We start from the raw sequence: 21,992 nt of genomic DNA, 5'->3' as shown, positions 1-21,992 counted from the left end.
CCTTGTGTATAATGGCAGTCCAGGGGGTCTTCGGTTTAGGACAATGTTTAGATGGCGCTCACTGGAATACTTTATGCAGTGGCGCAAGAAGACCTATTCACTTGCTGTGGCATAGAATCATTTTTCATACATTTACTGTAATTCTGACTACTACTGCGTGAGTGAAGGATGTCATCTGCACCGGCAATTAATTAGTATGTCACTGCATACGTCATCTGAGACTGGTGGCAGGTTAAAAGTATATTATCATCAATAAATATTTGTAATGTACGACAAGCATGTAAGGTATAGACATTTGACTGCAAATGCGTTCACCATTGCAAGGTTGATGCAATAAATACATTTAAATTAACAAATATTGAAGCCATCATTTATTAACAGTTAGAATAGAGGAACGCTACTGTTGTGGAATTGAACAGTCTGCAGAATTATTTTAAAACTTTTGCATAATATACGGCAGTAACTGTCCTGCGGTAATCTCCTTGTGATAGGTTTATTAAACATGTCGAAATTCAGACAACTTGTTCTGGAAGTGAATTTCTATAGGTTGGCAGCTCAGGAGTCCTATCCATAAATGCAATTTTAATAATAATTGGCAGGTTTCATTCATGTTTACATTTTAATTAATGTAAAGCAGTGGACAACCTGTTAGCACATCTGCCTCACCTGTGTGGAGTTTGCTTGTTCTCCCCGTGCCTGTGTGGGTTTTCTCCGGGTACTCTGGTTTCCTCCCACATCCTAAAACATGCATGGTAGGTTGATTGACTAAATTGCCCGTAGTTGTGATTGTGGGTGTGAATGGTTGTTTGTTTATATGTGCCCTGCGATTGGTTGGCGAGAAGTTCAGTGTTTACCCCGCCTTTCGGAGTCAGCTGGGATAGGCTCCAGCACGCCCGCAACCCTAGTGAGGATAAGTGGTACGGGAAATTAATAATGTAAAGCACGTTGTTGTTTTTTTGTTTGTTTTTCTATGAAAAGTGGATACAAAAACAGTAAAGTTTGATGATTTTTTTTCCCCCCAGTGTTTTGGTTTTTGGCCTTGGGTTCTTCATTTTCAGTTTCGGTCAACAATTTATTCATTTTGTTGCATAGCTAATAATAATTTTAAAAAACCTGTAATTTACGAACTCTGCCAGTAGGATGTGCTACAACACACTCAGACCTGCCATCTTGTACAACCCCAATTCCAATGAAGTTGGGACATTGTGTTAAACAAATAAAAACAATACAATGATTTGCAAATTATGTTCAACCTATATTTATTTGAATACACTACAAAGACAAGATATTTAATGTTAAAACTGATAAACTTTATTGTTCTTAGCAAATAATCATTAACTTAGAATTTTATGGCTGCAACACGTTAAAAAAAGCTGGGACAGGGTCATGTTTACCACTGTGTTACATCACCTTTTCTTTTAACAACATTCAATAAACGTTTGGGAACCGAGGACACTAATTGTTGAAGCTTTGCAGGTGGCTTTCTTTCCCATTCTTGCTTGATGTACAGCTTCAGCTGTTCAACAGTCCGGGGTCTCCATTGTCGTATTTTACGCTTCATAATGCGCCACACATTTTCAATGGGAGACAGGTCTGGACTCCAGGCCAGTCTAGTACCCGCACTCTTTTACTACGAAGCCACACTGATGTAACACATGCAGAATGTGGTTTGGCATTGTCTTGCTGAAATAAGTCCATGAAAAAGACATTGCTTCGATGGCAGCATATGTTTCTCCAAAACCTGTATGTACCTTTCAGCATTAATGGTACCTTCACAGATGTGTAAGTTAACCATGCCATTGGCACTAACACAACCCCATACCATCACAGATTCTGGCTTTTGAACTTTGCGTCCATAACAGTCCGGATGGTTCTTTTCCTCTTTGGCCCGGAGGACACGATGTCCACAATTTCCAAAAACTATTTGAAATGCAGACTCGTCGGACCACAGAACACTTTTCCACTTTGCATCTGTCCATCTTAGATGAGCTCGGGCCCAGAGAAGCCGGCGGTGTTTCAGGGTGTTATTGATAAATGGCTTTTGTTTTGCATAGTAGAGTTTCAAGTTGCACTTATGCATGTAGCGCCAAACTGTATTTACTGACATTGGTTTTCTGAAGTGTTCCTGAGCCCATGTGGTGATGTCCTTTACACATTGATGTTGGTTTTTGATGCAGTGCACCGGCATTCAATGTTGGTTTTCAGCCTTGCCACTTACATGCAGTGATTTCTCCAGATTCTCTGAACCTTTTGATGATGATATGGACCGTCGATGACGAAATCCCTAAATTCCTTGCAATTGTATTTTGAGGAACATTGTCCTTAAACTGTTAGACTACTTTCTCACGCACTTGTTCACAAAGAGGTGAACCGGGCCCCATCTTTGCTTGTGAATGACTGAGCAATTCTGGGAAGCTCCTTTTTTACCCAGTCATAGCACCCAACTGTTCCAAATTAGCCTGTTCACCTGTGGGATGTTCCAAACAGGGGTTTGATGAGCATTCCTCAACTTTCTCAGTCTTTTTTGCCACCTGTCTCCCAGCTTTTTGGGAACGTGTTGCAGCCAAGTTAATGATTATTTGCTAAAAACAATAGTTTTATCAGTTTTAATATCTTGTCTTTGTAGTGTATTCAATTAAATATAGGTTGAACATGATTCGCAAATCATTGTATTCTGTTTTTATTTGTTTAACACAACGTCCCAACTTCATTGGAATTGGGGTTGTAGAAAGATCAGTGATTTCCAACCTTTATGGAGCCAAGGCACATATTTTACAATTGAGAAATCTCACGGCACACCAACAAGCAAAATGTCACAAAGTGGATACATTAATTACTATATGTACTTCCTGGCATCTAACAGAATAGTGTTAATTTGTTCTGTCTGTCATTATGCCTCACTGGCATAAATAGATTAAAAAAGATACATTATTTCTTGTAAAAAATTTTTTAGCATAATTACATACAATTTTATAATTTCCCACGGCACACCTGACGAGCGCTCCCGGCACACTGGGTGAGAATTACTGAGATAGATACTGCATACACACTTGGGGTAGCAGTTGCATTTGAACACCCAAAAGTTGCAAGATTTTGAACCTTCAAGTAAGATATCCCTCAAAAGTCACACCAAAACTTTCATTGCCATCATTATTGATGTCACACAGACTCGTGAGACTTCATCTTAGTGAGCACGTAAGGGGTTTTATTGTTGTTGGAAAGAAGGTGGTGTATGACAAAGGAAATGGGTGATGACTACCATCGATCCAGAAAATAGACTTGGCATAGCTAAACGATATGCATGACTATAATAAAACAACAAAATGTATAACGTAGTATGAGACTGACTTCCCTAGGCACATGTTGTAATCCCTGATTTTGCAGTAGTTTGTGTTTTTATTTTTTATTTTTTGAGGGGGGGGGGGGGGGTTAAACAACACTCTTTTGAATATTACAGCATTATCAGCATGAGCAACCTCAATAAATAGACCTTTGACTCATTGACAAAATTCTTTGTGGCTCTTTAAAATTTGTATTTGAATACCCCTGCACTAAATTGTCCATAGTGGGAGTTTGAATGGTTGTCTGTGTGCCCTGCGATTGACTGGCGGCCAGTCAAGGGTGTACCCTGCCTGTTACCCAATGTCCGCTGGAATAGGCTCCAGCTCACCCGCAACCGTGATGAGGACAAGTGCTATAAAAAATGGCTGGATTTTGGATAGTGCACTTGTTCGTAAATATAACTGAACCCTGTTATCATAACAGCATGATGGGGAGAAAAAAGATTATTGTAATAGATGAGCAGTGAGGTACATTGTGGTTATTATTGTAGTCTTTAAACTGTCTGGCCGGTTTGTCTCAGGTCACCAGGTTTCGGTCTGACGTTGGTGGCGGAGACTCTGGAAGGCTGTTTCCTCAGTGCTGAGCTGTCATCTACGCCCCAGGGTCAAGGAGATCCCATTTTGCCCGAGGACCTGGGCCGCAACTGTGCCAAGCTGCTGCTGGAGGAAGTGCATCGGGTAAGTGTTGTCAAGTTCAATTTGTGGGGAAAAGAAGCAAAAATTTATTCTGAATGATTTATTTTTTTTAAAGAAAAAATAAAAAATCAGTCCCAATTTAAGTTTTCACTGGGGCTGCACAATGTCCGAAAAAAATGACATTGCGATTTTCTTTACTAGGCGATATATAGCGATGTTAACATACACGTAATGGTAAAACCAGCACACATTTCTCTTTTTCCCTCTCTAGAAATTTTTTTTTCAGTCAAGCTCAAACATATACGAGGTCATTTGTCTGAAATGTACCTGTATTCAAATGCACTGTTGTATTGAGCAGTAGTCCAGCCAGACATGAAGTTAAAATAGTTTCTTTTCATGCCCAGTTATGCTGTCGCGTCATTAGCACATTCCTAACACTATTCGTTTTTAAGCAGTTATTTTACACCTATATCTTAACCTATTAGTATTTATATATTTGAGTGCATTAGTTTAAGTAATGCGTTGTTGTGTACAGCTGAAGTTTGTCGGTTCTTTGGATTATAGTTTACCATAACATCGGTGCTAATCTTATTAGCGTGGCCAACCAGGTTCCTCTGCTGGTCACTTATTAATATTACAGTTGATTAACTGCATAGCAATGCACCAAAATTGCGCAGGACCCTGCTGCGATGTTACTATTGCGCACACATACATTGTGATGACGATGCTCAAACGATGCTATATAGTGAAGCCCTAGTTTTTATACAATATGCTGCTAAAAATTATTTTCCTAAGTGTCTGACTTTGTTTTAGTCATTTTGTTAATCAAATCTAAAGTTCTAACCAAGTGCTATGCAAACTGACAAGCCCTTTTATTTGTATATCTCAGACACACCAGATGTGGTTGTACAATCATATAATCTCTTGGGTTGGAACTAGTTCTGTACTGCATGGTGATGTAGTCCCATGCAACAATTATACTGTATAGCCAACGAAGTGTTGGTGCTCTATTTTACGAAACCCAATTTTCATAAACGCTCATGCCTCAGACGCACTGCAAGTAGATATCAGCATGGCTCTTGGGAATGCTGTTTTCAGCCTATCCTCGGACAATATCGTATTCTTTGCCTGAATACCTGTGGTCCACGGTCAGGATGTGAGTAAGACGTGGTGCAACGATCACACTCACTGCCCTTGTTTGTTCACATTCCCCAGTAATTACCGTCAATGCCAGTCTGGAATGCAGCTGTGAATTTGTTTATATACAGTACACAACTGACACGTGGAAGGTATATAAAGGACATATTTACATGGCTACTGAGCTCAGAGACATTCTAAATGGATGCTCCTCCCTGCCACTATGACTTACTGTATCTTATGTACACTATTTTACTGTATTTTTAGAATTTTAACCTATAGAACTCAAGTCAAAGTTTTAATAGGGACATGTTCACACTTTGTGTTTAGAATTGTTCTTGCGATATCAACATGAGCTATGTGTCCTGATCTGAAAAAAAGTTTTCTCCAAGCCAGGTCTTAACTTGGATCTACTGGGTGGAAAAATCTGGAAAACACTGACCACTACACAAATTTGGTACTACTCAACGATAGTCGACCCAACTGTTTTCCAAGCAGATGAGGGAGGAAAGAAAAAATCCCTCAACACATACCACACCACAGGATAATCGCTCACGATAATGTTTCAGACATCCAATAATAGGGCCTTTGCTGACTTTGATTGTAAAGAGGGGAGAATGATGAAATTTGGCCTTGGTGTCCCCTGTTTAACGCATTCGAGGGTTGAGAAGTTCCACTGTAGAAGTAAAGCATGGCTTTAGATACATTTTGTCTTGGTTTCTCTTTTTGAATGACAAATACAGTGTCAATGGCATTATCAGTGACAATACTGTTACCCGCTGATGCTTTTTATTACATCCACTCATGATAAGGAGGAAGACTCAGCTGCTCTGTTCAGGATGCAGCTTTTCGGGTGACAGACCATCCGGCCATTTTGTTTTTGCTCCGTTGCAGTAGCTAAGGTGACCATCACTCTAAATAAACAGAAACCAATAATAATGTCTCACAGGGAGGAAGAAACACTTAATGTCAACATGTCGAATTCCTTTCAGCAAGTCTGTGCTGAGCGTGAGTCTGCCTTGGCTTCTTATTGGAACCATGTGAGTCCAGTTGGCTGGTCAGGGTATTGCTGATTAACTCTGAAAGAGCAATATTGTTGGATGCATCCTCTTCAGTCACAGCAGCACACGGCCTGGAGCTGATGCGTCTTCCGCAAAGGCTCCAAGCGCAGGCGGATCTTTTTTTTAAATCATACAAATGTTGTATTTCTGTTTTGTTTTTTGAAGACAGCAGCTTCTGGTAGATCAGGTCTTTTCAGAAATGTTTATTTGAATAACTGCTTATTTTATTAACCCGAAAGCAGTTGTGGAGCTAGTTACTGTTGAGAAGAAAACAAGAACAAGAATATTGATTCTCCTGCTGGGATTGTTGTGATTTATTTATTTATTTTTCCTTTTTCCCCTTTAAAAAAAACTAAACGCGTTCTCTACATGTTTGCTCCCTGGTTAATCAGTACAGTCAGCTTGTAGTAAACCAACCACACACTGGACATTTTGTATTTGGAGGCAACATCAACAATGGGCAGGAGCTTTGATGTAAGTGATCCTGTTGATAAATGTAATTGATTTTGGAAGCTTGTTTGTGTTTTGTAATATCATCTGGCAATTTATTCTGGGGATATTTATAAGTACAGTAGTATGTATTGCAGAATTAGTATTTCTTGCTTATTGACCATTTTCTTCATTGACTTTAACCACTCATTGATGAACAAATGAGGAAACTGTGTTTAGCCCTTTTTGGTAAAGGAAATTGGCGTTCCCTGTAAGGTTTCAAGGGACTTTTCCAAATAGCCTTGTGGTTTCAGGAGTCTCCTGAGAGATTATAACCATTTTTTTGTTTTTGTCAACGAAACAGAGAAGTTCGTTTTGAACTGACAAAAAAAGAAGAGAGGGAAACAAGCTGATTAAAAACACCAAATGAGTATTTGTATCCAAAATCAACTGCACTTGAAGGTAAGACATTCAAGTACATTGTTTTTTTTAATTAGTTAATTAAATTTGTGCAGTCATGTGAAGAGACAGCGAAGCAATTTTAAAATATTTTCTTATCTGCCATATTTGTAATAAAGGAGTATTAGGGTTACTGCCAAATGATTCTTAAAAATAGTAAAATTGAATTTTTTTTTATAGTTATGAGAATAACAGGTAATTCTGCAACTTTAAATAATGCTACCAAAGTCTTTTAAGATTACCACTTAATTCTTGCAAGATTACAACTGTTTCTAGTTTTTTGTTGGTTTTTTGTTTGTTTGTTTTTTAAGATAAAACCTGTGATCTGATTTTATTTTATTTATTGTTTTCTCGAAAAATAATACTGGTTCTTGTAATATTCTGCTTTTTTCTCATAAATGTGTAGGACTTTCTGTGTGAGATTACAATATATTTCTTGGAAAAATGTATTTTAATCTTGTGGTATTTGGACTTATTTCGGGGGGAAATACAACTTATTCTTGGAAAGTTATTACCTGTAATCAAATCTTTTCTGGTGTCTTTCTTTTTCTCCTCATATTTATATTTATTCTTGTAAAAGTTTGACTTTATCTCTTAACAGTAAAACTTTGTCGGGTGGGTGGATAGCCAAATTCTTCCTGTAAATTTACAAATACTTGTGGAGTTCCCCTTGAGGAGACGTTTTAGGTGAATTAGTTCCCCGTTTCATCAAAAATGTAAAGAATAACTGTTATAGGGCTGCTTGATATTTGAATAAATTAGTTTAATTTCTTTTTTTACCCAACGATATATATTGTGATATGAAAAAAATACCGGAGAAGCTAAGCCATAGATGTGTGAATAAAACTTTAATTAATTATTTTATTTTTTTATTTTTTTGGCCCCTCTGATTTATTGTTTGGACAGTTTGCAATAGCTTCAGTAGAAAATAATCTTTGCTCAGCTGAGTACAGTTATTTGTATTTAAATGTACTGTATTGTTAAGCAGGTTGATAGTCCTGCCAGATTTCAAGTAAAATTCATTTATTTTCATGCCTATAGTGTAGTACATAGCCATTAGCACATTCTGTTATTTTATACATGTTTTAACATATTGTACGTTCTATATTTGAGTGCCTAATGCCTGGATCAGACTACAAGACAAATTTAGTCTTTCCCAATTGCACTATGTCAGACTACTGCCATCAAATCTTGCGGTTTCTCGGGCAGCACTACACGAAATATTTTCCGATAGCACTGTATCCCGTCTTTTACGATCACTGGGCTTTATCTTGTCAAATCAAACACTGTCAGAGAGGCAGAAGCAGTAAACGTGTCTACGGTCAACGTGACCGGATACACTCGTTACCATGGCGACGACGACAACAATGCGCCGCGCCAATATACTGTTTCTGTGTATGTGAGTGTGGGGGCACAAAATGAGGAAAAACGTGTGGAGATCGTCACTGCTGCTCGGGAGAGAACGTTCATTCAAGGATTGCTTGAGGTATATTCACATACTTTTAATAGGATATGGCTCGCAAGCAGGCAACAAAACGTTATGTAGCCAAGCAAGCTAGTGCTAGCACATACGGTTGTACGTAAACATGCCGGCGTTCCGTCGAATCATGTTCTAAAGCTTCGGTAAACATAGGTTTGTGCGAATGAATAAATGTTGACAACGGCAAGCACGGGAGGCGATGCGCTGGTGACAATACGCAATCCAATTGGTCGACATCAAGGTATGCTTTTGGAGAGTTCTCGCTGTCTTTCATACTACACGCAAGTTAGACTTTTCATTTTGGCGTTGTAGGGCTATCGTAGGGACGAATTGTTGATCGTGGATTATGTCACATTACAAGAATGTTTGTCGTTCCCGACAAAATATGTTGGGCCCGATCTGGGAAATCTGCTGCGATAGCTAATCGGGCCAATATTGGGGCTAAAATCATGTACTCTGATATAGGCATTAGGTAACGGAACACAAGTTGTGTACATCTTTAGTTTCTCTCATCAAAATAGCTGTAGCCCAACCACCCCTATACTGTGTAATCTGTTGAGATTTACTTGTTAAATTCTGGAGAGCGGTATATTACATGCAGGCATGCAGTTGTTTCCTCTGTCCTCATTAATAGTTATTGTACTCTGAGATAAGTATATAACTTTCTGGGCTGCTTCGTTTGTGTTTTTCAAACGTTGATTTATAATCACCGTAACGTGGTTGCTAGCTTCCTGTTACCATGTCTGTGGCTTTTTTCATTACTGTATGCTAGCATTAAGGAAGCTGAATTCATTGTTTTATCCGTTTTACAGTAAATCACAACTAGGAGTGGAAAAACAGCTTTACGCAATCATATTTTGCCTCTCATTTGGAGAATCTTCGCTATCTGTCAAACTGCACACATCCACTTCAAAAAAAGCAGTACTAAAGAGACCGTTTGAAGCCAAGATAACTGACCTGCGATGTGGCTATTATGCACATTGCGATGACGATACTGAAACGATATATTGTGTATAACCTATAAAGTTTAACATTCAATTGATTTCACTTCAATAGAGATTAGTCTGGCAGACTGCTTTTAATATAGGGTATGAGAAGATTATTAAAATGGATGCTAGTTAATTTCTAGGATATTGAATTTTCTGCAATAAATTATTAGTAATATGCAACCGTCTTACACGGATGAGTCGTGACCACTGGCAACAAGACCGCCCTCTCGAAATGTGATGACGTGAAAGTCCAACTAGTCAAGTTTTAAGATCAGAAAGGGGAAGTCTGCCATCCAATAGCAACTGGTGCCTGAGAGGTAAGTTGCTTTACACAAAGACTAAACGCAGCTGACTTTCGAGTTGCATTCTTGTTTATTGGTATTGTTGCTTTAGCCACATTGTACTGAGCAGCAACGACATTGCATTCTCCCCTTTATAGTCACTAGACCTTTCTGTGGGGCGCATCACAAAAAAAGAAAAAGCAACACATGCAGTTAATTATTTACATGCTCACTGAACTGAAGTCTCACCAGATATGCATGCTGGTATTTGAACCAGATTTTGTTTTTGCATATATTTCTGCAAAACCTCCAAAATGTACAACTACATGGTCATTTGACCTTTTTCAGTGTTTTTGTCCAAGGTTGATAAGACTTGCTGCCCCTCCGTCACAGGTCCAACCATCTCCGCCTCTGTGACGTATGGTCGGGAGTTGACAAACACGGTGGTCCTTCTTTGTGTTTGCAGGGCGGATGCGTGGATTCGTCCAATCAGAGCCTGGCGCTGCTCCTGATGACCCTTGGCCAACAGGACGTGTCGAAGCTTTTGCTTGGACCACTCTCACAGTACACGTAAGCCATTCAAACAAACACATACAGTGAAGCCTTGAAGCAGGCACTTGGGTTAGTCATAAACACTTGGATGGATGCGGCAGACTTCCCATTTAGTTATTAAGCAACCATAAGACATACGGATAATCCAAAATTCTCATAATGGCCTCCACATGAATGAACAAAGGCGGTGTAATACTGTCTTTATCGGTGCGGTTTACACACATTATATACATTATTATATACGTTATTATATGCAACGTTGGAAACTTTCCATGAGAATTAATGGGAATTGAAGGTAATAAACCAGGAATTCCACTTCCAAGAAGACATTCCAATAGCTTCCTTCCCCTTACGGCCATTCTTCTAAACAGTCTACTCATAAATTCATAGTGACACCTACACACTGCATCATTTGCATAACTTTTGATAGTCAGTGTTAGTGCACTACTGTACAGTTAATGTTCATGTTCATTGTTTCATATTTTGTTAAAGTGGTTTGTTTGCAGCGGCAAGTGGGGACTGGTTAGCACCTCTGCCTCACAGTTCTGAGGACCCAGGTTAAAATCTGGCCTCGCCTGTGTGGAGTTTGCATGTTTTCCCCGTGCTTTCGTGGGTTTCCTCCGGTTTCCTCACACATCCCAAAAACATGCATTGTAGGTTAATTGAAAACTCTAAATTGTCGTAAGTGTGAATGTGAGTGCGAATGGTTGTTTGTTTGCATGTGCCCTGCGATTGGCTGGTGACCAGTTCAGGGTGTACCCGCCTCTCGCCCAGAGACAGCTGGGATGGGCTCCAGCACACCCACGACCGTAGTGAGAATAAGCGGTACGGAAAATGGATGGTTTGTTTGCTGTAGTCTCCTCCTCGAGCAGCTCCAACTACCGGAGTTAAATTCCTTTTGTATTTTAACATACTTGGCCAATAAAGAAGATTCTGAGGTACAAAATTGAAGGTGGGCTATTAATAGGGAACTTGTACTTGAGGAAAATGTAATTTAAGCATAATCCTGACAAAAACAGATATCATGCAATTACAGTGACCTTGATTTTTGAGTACCCAAATTTACATTTTTTTCAAGTTACAGGCCATCACTTGGTTGCTAGCCAAAATTTCGTATGCCGCCACATGGGCAAGAAGAGCTAACCATTTTCTCTGTCTGCTTATGACAAAACTTAATGTTTATATTTAAGCTTGAATATGATGCCTTTTCCATTAAATTCCCATAAAAACTTTACAGTTTAGAATATTTCAAAAAATTCCCCAGTTTAACCTCCCATGAAAATTTACTGGAAAAGTTTGTGAAATTATTTTAGCCCTTTGCAACCCTAATTATAATAAAAAATACCAGTGAATGTCTTATCGTTATATGTTTACAGTGTACGAGATGTTCCCTTTTCACTGCACTGTACCTGCTCTGATATTGGTGGGTTTCCACTGGTTCCGTTTCTAGTTCGTCGCTTGGGGATTCCAATGACATTTAAGGACATATGGCTAGAAATGGAAATAATAAATGCACATGCTATCGTTAGCCTACCTGTACTGTTGATGCAACAGTTTTTTTTACCCCTAAGTCACCACTTTGCTGTAGCGCTCCATGTTCTTGCCGCCCTCAGTCTCAAGAATAAATGAAAAGTGTTTTGACTGATACTTTCAGTGCAACATGGTTTTCGCGGTTTCCCTGGTATTATTCTGGAAGTGGAAAACCGAGTGGAGGTGATCCGTTACTGTGCAGTGGAAAAGCGGCTTAATGGTGGGAAAGGTTTCAGGACTGAACCATGAACTGTCCATTTTCAGTTATCATGGTACCGGTGCTGTGTTGCTCTCAAGTACAGTACTATGATAACTGAAGATTGGCAGTGCCATCGCTTATACACGCATCTTCAACCAGACGTCTGACCTAATTTTTCTTAGAGGAATATTAATAATGAAGTACATGTTTCTGTGTATTGTATTTCTGAACAATGGTTTGCCTTCTTGAACAACTGAAGTCAAATTACGGGTGTTGTGACTACTATAATAACTGTCGCTGCGCACAGCTTTACCACACCACACTGTTACGCCTGCACAGTAGACGTAACATTGGTAAAGCTGAAATTAAAATTAAGAGACAAAATTATGATTGAATATTTATTATAATGCTTCTGGTCATCGATCCATCCATTTTCTATGGAGCTCGTCGTCTTCATACCGATCGCACTTATCCCACCTGACTTTGGGCAAGACCCTGGACCCAGCACCAGCCAATCACAGGGCACAGGCAGTTTAGAGGGAGTGTCAAACACAAGGCCCGGGAGCAGGATTTGGCCTGCCACATCATTTGATGTGGTCCTCGAAAGTAAATCATGTGCATCGATTTCATGTTTCTTGCTAAAATGCCAAAATCACAATTTGTCTTCACTTTTAATATTGTTGAGATATTGCAAGCATTATTTCATTACTAATCTCCTTTTAAAATATTTTTTTTAAACTGGCTTCTGGTTTCAAAAGTAGTTATCCATCAATTTGTGGTGTATATGTAATAAAATGAGGTGAACATATGTTTCTAATAATAATGACCCTCCGAGTGAAAACCATAACTACGATGTGGCCCGCAAAATTTTTTTTTTAAAAAAAGGACAGCCCTGGTTCAGTCTTCAGTGCACTTGCATGTTTTTGGAATGTGGGAGAAAGCTGGAGTACCTGAAGAAAAGGCACTCAAGCACTGAAAGAACATGGAACAGGGGGCCTGAGATTCCTCTTGAATAAGCAGGAATACACTGACAATAAGTGGTCTCCCCGAAAGATGGGGTTTGCTCCTCCCCCTCATAAAAAGGGTGGGAACAAATCTGAAAATAGGTGAAGCCGCAAGTATGCGGCAGTCCACTATACATCGGCTTCCTCCCACATTCATGTTTGGTAAATTGAAGATTCTTAATTGGTATGAATGTGACTGGTTGTTTGTCTTTTAGTGCCCTGCGATTGATTGGCAACCAGTCCTAGGTGTACCCCACGTCTTGCCAATCTGCTGGGATAGGCTCCAGTTCATCTGCGACCCTAATGAGGATGAGCACTATAGAAAATGGATTCAAGTAATATTGAGGCCATATTTAACGAATGTGGTTTTGAATTAAATGGAAGTGGCCTTAAAGGTCCCATATTTTACCAAAACAACTTTCTAGTACTGAAATTTCTTGTGTATAATGCACATTTTCCCCCCAAAAAATTCAAAGAATAGTGTGCATTATACATGGGTATAGGAGAAAATGGGAAAAAACGTTCACATTTTATAATTGTATGCCGCCGTCTAGAGGTTATGAAAAAGCTGTACACGTTCATTACAATATGCCACTGACACATAGAGGTTATGAAAAAGGTGTAGCCTACACTTTCATTCCAATGTGACGAGTACATATGACTGCATATATGTACAGTTGTGCTCATTAGTTTACATACCCTGGCAGAATTTGTGAGTTTGTTTTTTTTGTTTTTAAATACGACTGACTGATTAATTTATTTATAGTTATCTTTTATTTAATGATACTCCTTTTCTGAAATGCTTGACAGTTTCATTTGAAACCCCTAGTGAGGATAAGCGGCTCAGAAAATGGATGGATGGATAAAATAAAATTAAATGTTTCGCCTGGCTCTTCATGTTTTCTTTAAAGAATTGTACCCATCTTACAAATTCTGCCTTGGTAATCAAACATGAGCACAACTGTGTTTTCTCATTTACTAAATAAAAGTAGGGCTGTGAATTTCAAAATAAGAGCAAGTAAATAAAAAAATGTTCAAATAGGTCTTCATAATTATTTGAAAAAACTAATACAGATAATACTTCACATTTTGGTCATATGGGTAGAAGCAAAATCATGCATTGTAAAAATGCGTTCTACATGGGTAGAAGGGTTTTCCGGAATTTTGAGGTCAACTTTGGGGGTGCGCATTATACACGAGAAATTATGGTATTTGGGATAATATATTCGTTCTATGGTGCCTCGATGAAATATGAATGAAAATCATCCACGCATTCCTGAGTTCCAGACATTTTTCTGCCGAGAGGCCTCAAATCAGGTTATTCAAATTTCTCGAGCTGATCTCCATCACTAGTGAAGATCTCTGTCTACCTCGCCGCTCCCGAGCCAGCAATGTCAACAACACGTGTGCTCACGCAAGTGGGTCTTCCACACGGAGGCAACCAATCAGAGGAAAGGGGGCAGTCTTAGCCATATATGGACAAAGCGGATACAAAAGTGGGTCAAACAGAAGTAGCTGTTTATGCTAAGTCCATGTTCGGAAACAAAACTGGGTCAAACAGAAGTCGCTGTTCATACTAAGTCTATGTTAGAGAGTCACTCTACAGAGGCCTAAATAGCCAAAATACAGGACTTATAAAATGTCCTCTTATCAGGAAATATGGCATTTTATTGTTTTGGGATGTCATACACGATGTCTTATTGGACTCCTTGTGTGCAACACATTTTATTTCCTAGCTAATTATTCTCTTTGTTCTCTCTCAACAGGATTGAGTTCCTCAGACATGTTAGAGATTTTTTCCAGATCATGTTCAAAATTGAAGTTCGCAAGCGTTTAGAGGATGAACGGAAGGGGGGAGATAAAGTCCTCATGACGTGCGTCGGAGCCGGTTACAGCAACTTGAACAAAACCCTTAAATAAAACAGTTTGTACATAAGTTTCTTTTCTGTTTTTAATATGACTGTCTCCAACAACAATAGACAAGAAAATACTGGTACCAGCTATCTGTTAATGAAATGTTAAACTCATTTAAATTCTCTTGGTTTGTAAGGCTCAATGACAAAATATTAGTAAATCCACATTCCTGTCAAGTCATTCTCAGTGCTGGACTATTCTGCTAGTGGAAAAGTCCCTTTTCATTTCCCAGTTGACCGCCATTTGTCATTGCAGGAATTTTGGGAGAGTTAGTCTTGGCCACACAGATGTTTTAGGGTGTCGCCGTAGCTGCCTGACACTTCAGACTGAGGGGGAAAAAAGTGAGGAAAGTTGAACTTTAGTCATCTTTTAAATATTTATCAAGGTTATGCTGTGTAATGTGTTTGTATATATACCTCTAGCTGACAGTAGAGTGAATATCCAAACAGCTTCTTGTACTCTGCTCTAATGTCCAGCAAGTCGATTTCGGAGCGACTCACCAGTATCCGGGTCAGTGTGGACTCTGTGGTCCCTAAACCCTAAAGACACATTTTAAAATATGAACTAAAGTTATCAAGAGATGGCACACATTTCAAAGCAAATATCTTGATTAATTGGTCTTTTGTAATGGTACATTTATCACCCACTGTAAGCATTTCAGCCAATGTAGCCCCCCCCTCCAAAAAAAGCAGCAGGCTTAACATTACTCTCTGTGCTATTGATGAGAATGTGATCGTCCGCTGTGGTGTAACTGAACATAAAGGCACCAAACAATGTTTTGGGCTCTCGTTAAATCGACGTGGCTCACCTTCATGCTCTCGAAAAGCCTCTCTGCAAGGTATGCGGGGACATTCTTCACACATTTGACTAGAGGGAACAAGATCAAATATACACATTAAGAGGACATCTATGATCTTATAAACTAAATGGACAAAGTGGAGCATCCTACACACCATATACTGGGTTTAAAAAAGTAATGAAATGAGGTGTATAATAAGGGAGGGAAAGACTGGGTACACCCTGGATTGGTCACCAGCCAATCGCAGGGCACATTAATGGACAGCCATGAACTTTGGGACCATTTTGCCCGAGACCTGCCATTCATCAGATAATTTGATTTAAAAAAAATTATAATCCAGCGCAATGTATAATAAAAATGTTCCACATAATAATGACTCATATAATGAATATTCTTATCCTTTTTTAAAAAAAAAATATACATTTAAATAAATAAATAAATTCATAAAATTCAAACTTAATTGTGAAAAAATTACATAAAATACAACCTTTTTAAAGGAAAAACTGGACCCCCACCCCTCCACTCGTGCTTAAGGAAGAATATGAAGTCCACAGTTCAACAAATGTGTTTGTTTGTCTGTCTTACCGACAGCCACCAGAAGCTCCTGCAGGATTCCGGACATTTCGCTCTCAATGCTTTCCTGCAGAGTCTTCTTGCTCATGTTCTTGTACTCCACCAGAGCTGCTCAAACGCCACACGCATGTTATGTTCTGTTGTTGACATTGTTTAACGTGAACTTTTTGACCTCTATAAACTTTTGATTGCACATATCCAACATTGCAACATTTTATGCATAACTTGCTGTTCTCTAACAAGGACCTGAATTACCCATTTTACAACATACGTTAAAGCCATGATCATTTCCAATACATTTTATTCCTTTCTGTAACTCTTCCAATCGCTCGATCTGTGATGCAAACATGACACTGTGACACTCTTAAGCTTAGTGGCCACTCCTATGAGAGCATCTTGTTCGAAGGCTAGCGATGTTGAAGTAATGTTAATTACTCATTACGTGTCATCTTTTAGTCTCATGATGTCAAAATGTGAACACCATGAGTAAGAGGACTGCTTAAATACCAACTAATTAAAACAGGAAATTTATTGATGGATTACTCCATCAAACACCTATTGTGAATTTTGCCATTCAGCACCTTGTTAGAGAACAGCAAGTTGTGCATAAAGTTCTGAAACTTAAAGCAGTTGGACAAGGAATTCAAAGCTTTAGAGAAGGTCAAATAAAGTTAATCTATAAGAGTTGTAGTGCATTTTCCATTCATCCTTAAGTTTTACTTGAAAACTGATCATCCTTAACTTTTTGTCAGTAGTGCATTATGTGCCTTGGCTCAAAGATTGGTTAATGTAACCCATTTGATAGGCAAAGTATGACCCGCGGGCCACATACAGTCAGCTCTATTCTTTAACCTTGCCCATTAAAATAGACATTACTAAAGAGTAGGGTCCTATTTGTTGAAACTGATTTAGATTTGTTATCTAGAAATTGGTTAATTGAAATAGAATTAATTTTACAACCCCAATTAAGTTGGGACATTGTGTTAAACAGAATAAAAACAGACTACAATGATTTGCAAATCATGTTCAACCTATATTTAATTGAATACACTACAAAGACAAGATATTTAATGTTCAAACTGATAAACTTTGTTTTTAGCAAATCATTAACTTAGAATTTTATGGCTGCGACACATTCCAAAAAAGCTGGTACAGGTGGCAAAAAAGACTGAAAAAGTTGAGGAATGCTCATCAAACACCTGTTTGCAACAGCCCACAGGTGAACAGGGTAATTGGGAACAGGTGGGTGCCATGATTGGGTTTAAAAGGAGCTTCCCTGAATTGCTCAGTCATTCACAAGCAAAGATGGGGCGAGGTTCACCTCTTTGTGAACAAGTGCCTGAGAAAATAGTCAAACAGTACAAGTACAATGTTCCTCATTATACAATTGCAAGGAATTTAGGGATTTCATCATCTACGGTCCATAATATCATCAAAAGGTTCAGAGAATCTGGAGAAATCACTGCATGTAAACGGAAAGGCCGAAAACCAACTTTGAATGCCCGTGACCTTCGATCCCTCAGGTGGCACTGCATCAAAACCTGACATCAATGTGTAAAGGATATCACCACATGGGCTCTGGAACACTTCAGAAAACCAATGTCAGTAAATACAGTTTGGCATTACATCCGTAAGTGCAACTTGAAACTCTACTATGCAAAGCAAAAGCTATTTATCAACAATACCCAGAAACACCGCCGGCTTCGGCTTCTCTGGGCCCGAACTCATCTAAGATGGACTGATCCAAATTGGAAAAGGGTTCTGTGGTCTGACGAGTCCACATTTCAAATAGGTTTTGGAAATTGTGGACGTCATGTCCTCCGGGCCAAAGAGGAAAAGAACCATCAGGACTGTTGGACGCAAAGTTCAAAAGCCAGCATCTTTGATGGTATGGGGCGGTCCGTGTTAGTGCCAATGGCATGGGTAACTTCCACGTCTGTGAAGGCACCATTAATGCTGAAAGGTACATACAGGTTTTGGAGAAACATATGCTGCCATCCAATCAACGTCTTTTTCATGGACGCCCCTGCTTATTTCAGCAAGACAATGCCAAACCACATTCTGCATGTGTTACAACAGCGTGGCTTCGTAGTAAAAGAGTGCAGTCCAGACCCGTCTCCCATTGAAAATGTGTGGCGCATTATGAAGCGTAAAATACGACAACGGAGACCCCGGACTGTTACAGCTGAAGCTGTACATCAAGCAAGAATGGGAAAGAATTCCACCTGCAAAGCTTCAACAATTAGTGTCCTCAGTTCCCAAACGTTTATTGAATGTTGTTAAAAGAAAAGGTGATGTAACACAGTGGTAAACATGACCCTGTCCCAGCTTTTTTGTAACGTGTTGCAGCCATAAAATTCCAAGTTAATGATTATTTGCTAAAAACAATAAAGTTGATCAGTTTGGACATTAAATATATTGTCTTTGTAGTGTATTCAATTAAATATAGCTTGAACATGATTAGCAAATCATTGTATTCTGTTTTTATTTGTTTAACACAACGTCCCAACTTCATTGGAATTGGGGTTGCATTTTGTATTAACATACCTCATCAAATAACTGATTAGTTTAGTAATTTTTAATAAAATATTAAAATATTCTCATATACACATTTTAAAAAGTAATTATAATCAAAAGTAGAACAAATGCAAATACATTTTTTTATTATAAGAAACTTGTTTACATATTTATATGCACATTTTACACAAACAAATGCTCTGACCCTTTTGTCCTTTTTAAAAATAAAATGTTGCCCTTGGGCACAAAGGTTTGCCCACCCCTGAATTTTATCAGGAAGTGAAGGTAAATTACTCACTCTGTCTGAGCTGGGGAACACTCCTGTGGCACAAGATGTCGATGAACCTGCCCTCGTCGGTTCCCCACTTCTTCTCACCTGCCTCATATAAAGCCTGGGAGGGTATTCATGACAATTGGAACAAGTCATTAGTTTGTGTTTTAAAACAAACCATTCAAAAATCTATAGCCCCAAGAGTCATGTGAGTGACTGTTATGGATACACTGTACAGTACTTTGGCATCTGCTTTGGCTTTGGCTGCATCCACACTGGGGCTCTCGTCTCTCTTGCCCTGTGAGGATAAACCCAACAACACATTTAATATCATTATCACTATTCACACAGAATAAGATCTTAGTTCTAACTAAAGAATGATTCAGTCGACTCCAAGCTTACCTCCGCCAAGATAAGCAGTGCCTTGCCATAATCGCCAGACACCTCCGACTTGAGGTCGTGAACCAGCAGTTTTCCTGTGTCTATGACACACATGTTGCGTCATGAACTGCTATTACACAATTGCCAGGTGGTGGAATCCAAACCTCTGAGGTGTCGGACGTTTACCTGCCAGGTACGCGTCAGATATGGCTTTGATCTGCTTGTTGGATCTCGAGGCAAAGAGTTCGGTCAACATGCTCTCGGTGGTCCCTGCACCCTGGAAAGGACATGCAGTTTACAGGCGGTCCTTGGTTTAAAATGGAGTCGCATTCCCGAGTGGTGATTCAGATGTGACATTACTTTAAAGGGCACATACGGAAAATTTACTTCTGAATTGCTCATCTACAAATTGTTTGGTCTCTGAAATGGACTGTCCACACATCAAGCGTGAAGCTAAATCGTTTATCTTCTGAAAATGTGCCTGCGAGCGAGCCGTTCTGCACAATCAGCCCCCCTGTTACATAACAGTAATAACTAGTTACTAATTTGCATGAGTTTCTCCACCCATGACATGACCAGCAAGGCTGGGTGAAGATCCAGACCCACTTTCAAATACTTGACCACACTGTCTGAAAAGTAACGCTTTATTGCCATCTACAGGCAATTCTAAAACTTTGGGGGGGCCGAGGAGTGTCAATTGGTCATCGCAAAATTTTGCTATTCGCATTCGTATTCGATACTCCGTATCTACCGCAAATATAAGGGCTTTAACTACAATTTTTTTTTCTCTTCTATGCATTTTTTGGGCAGTGTGGATACCCTGTGGCAATGTGCGTCCTCTCACGGGTCGCCTAGTACTATGCCAGACATCTGGTTCGGCAAGGGCTACTCATGAATGCAACTGGATTATGTGTGTGCTGTGTTGATCATCCCAACTCCACCACACACAAGAGCAGTAAACAGACATTTGCTGATTTTGTTTTTCCTTGTCATGTGTGAGGTCTGTTACATTTAAAAAAAAAAAAAAAGGTTAAGATTGGTAGTTAAAAATCAATGTGTATACCTCACCTGAGACCCATTCACCTCACCTTGATGGCTTTGATTACTTCATGGCAGTCGTAGACAGCAGGAGGTTTTACTAAGGCCACCAACAAATCTTCAAAGTCTCCATGGGTGTCGCCTTCCAGGTCAGCTATTAACGCCTAATGCGGGAAAACGTTTTTGAGTTACCTCATGCTGCGCAATTTTGGTTGCACACTTACCCTTCCTGTGGCTTTCTCGTAGGCCTTTGCGATGAGTTGCCTCTGAGTGTTACTTCTTTGGGTCAGCACCTCAATGAGGGTCTTTTCTGTTGTACCTACAAGAGGAAGAAAGAAAAAAACTGATCCATCAATAAACACACCAAAGATGAAATATTTTCAAGATATGAAAGAGTGGCTATGCCCTTAATCTTACCAATGCCCTCTATTGCCGCCTTTAAAGCAGCCACATCCTCTTCCACTTTAAAATTGGCCTTGTCCTTCACAGTACCCCTTGTATTGGACTAATAAGAAGAATAAATACAAAACACCAGCCATTAACCAGGGTTGGGCCACATTTGGCACTTTAATCTGGACCACCGGCGCAATTAGCAAGAATATTTGTTGCATTGATGCATCTTTTCCCGCCTAAAAGATCAAATACAGAGCTTGTATTTTTAACACCTTAGCTTATACTACTGTACTGACATACCTGATGTTGTAAAACCAGTGAGTAAATTGAATTTATATTGCAATTCATTATGAAGTTGGAACTCTCAAAAATACAAGCAGCATGTTTCAAAACCAGTTTTAATACTTTTAAGTGGCTTTAAATGTTAGGGAATTGAACTTTTGTAGTACAAACAAACACAAATGAATTTGCGCTTACAGTTACGCTCAGTGTGGAAGGAGAATCCAACAGCAAATCCAAATCATCCTGCAGTGATAAAAAAAAAAGCATGATTCGAATATGTTCAATTCACTAATGTTGTCCAACAAACATTGCATGCAGAATTCCCCAAAGTACTCACCCAAACGGACATGTTTGTGCGAGTGGATTTCAAGTTTTGCACTGCTGTGGAAGAGCAGATCATGGAAGAGATCACATTTCAGATCAACTTTATCATCCTTGCGACCGGATCCACTTCCGCAAACTTCCCAAACCCAGTGAAATATATTTAAACCAAGATAGCGTCAACGTGTTAGTTCCAAAGGGGTAACGTTTTAAACGTGGTTAGACACTTAAAAATAAAAATAAAAACTAGAGGGGGATCAAATACGTTTTTTGGGCAACAGAAGAGAGCTTTTATCTTACCTAAATCAGATGACAGGCTTGATATCGGTGGTGAAAGTCCAGAATGTCACACACGCACTTTTCACGGATGTGGAAAAGGCAACGCCCATCGTGGCAGAGTTGAGT

At 39.2% G+C, this 21,992-nt stretch overlaps 2 protein-coding genes across 4 annotated transcripts in view; one reads left to right on the top strand and one right to left on the bottom strand.

Moving 5' to 3' along the window:
• rcl1 (RNA terminal phosphate cyclase-like 1) overlaps positions 1 to 15,034 on the top strand; it is a 20,474-nt gene extending 5,440 nt beyond the window's left edge. For both annotated transcript variants that reach the window (XM_061800052.1, XM_061800053.1), the window contains 3 exons: positions 3,863 to 4,019; positions 10,280 to 10,383; positions 14,865 to 15,034. In XM_061800052.1, coding sequence (XP_061656036.1) covers positions 3,863 to 4,019; positions 10,280 to 10,383; positions 14,865 to 15,018 — 415 coding nt within the window. In that variant the 3' untranslated portion in view covers positions 15,019 to 15,034. The remainder of the gene's footprint in view (positions 1 to 3,862; positions 4,020 to 10,279; positions 10,384 to 14,864) is intronic.
• anxa3b (annexin A3b) lies at positions 15,032 to 21,992 on the bottom strand. Of its 2 annotated transcripts, none has more exons than XM_061800054.1 (14): positions 21,888 to 21,992; positions 21,604 to 21,647; positions 21,462 to 21,509; positions 21,009 to 21,096; positions 20,816 to 20,910; positions 20,642 to 20,755; positions 19,740 to 19,830; positions 19,575 to 19,654; positions 19,414 to 19,470; positions 19,200 to 19,293; positions 16,397 to 16,492; positions 15,821 to 15,879; positions 15,429 to 15,551; positions 15,032 to 15,338 (listed from the first exon to the last, which is right to left on the bottom strand). In XM_061800054.1, the coding sequence occupies exons 2-14, from the start codon at positions 21,613 to 21,615 to the stop codon at positions 15,282 to 15,284; spliced, it is 1,014 nt and encodes a 337-aa protein (XP_061656038.1). In that variant the 5' UTR covers positions 21,616 to 21,647; positions 21,888 to 21,992; the 3' UTR covers positions 15,032 to 15,281. The 2 variants fall into 2 exon arrangements, with proteins under 2 accessions (XP_061656038.1, XP_061656039.1); XM_061800055.1 differs by having other exon boundaries at positions 21,604 to 21,644; positions 21,888 to 21,938.

The sequence above is a fragment of the Phyllopteryx taeniolatus genome, chromosome 15, assembly GCF_024500385.1.
Source record: "Phyllopteryx taeniolatus isolate TA_2022b chromosome 15, UOR_Ptae_1.2, whole genome shotgun sequence".
Classification (NCBI taxonomy): Eukaryota; Metazoa; Chordata; class Actinopteri; order Syngnathiformes; family Syngnathidae; genus Phyllopteryx; species Phyllopteryx taeniolatus.
The sequence above is the reverse complement of the archived record's forward strand: the minus strand, read 5'-3'. Positions and strand labels throughout refer to the sequence as shown.

Bases quoted from the DNA above. Each gene is read 5' to 3' on its own strand.
- anxa3b (XM_061800054.1), bottom strand. The intron at 15,880-16,396 runs GTAAGACAGACA...TGTTCCCTCTAG, and splicing joins GGAGCTTCTGGTGGCTGTCG to TCAAATGTGTGAAGAATGTC. The intron at 15,552-15,820 runs GTGAGCCACGTC...ATGTGTCTTTAG, and splicing joins GGCTTTTCGAGAGCATGAAG to GGTTTAGGGACCACAGAGTC.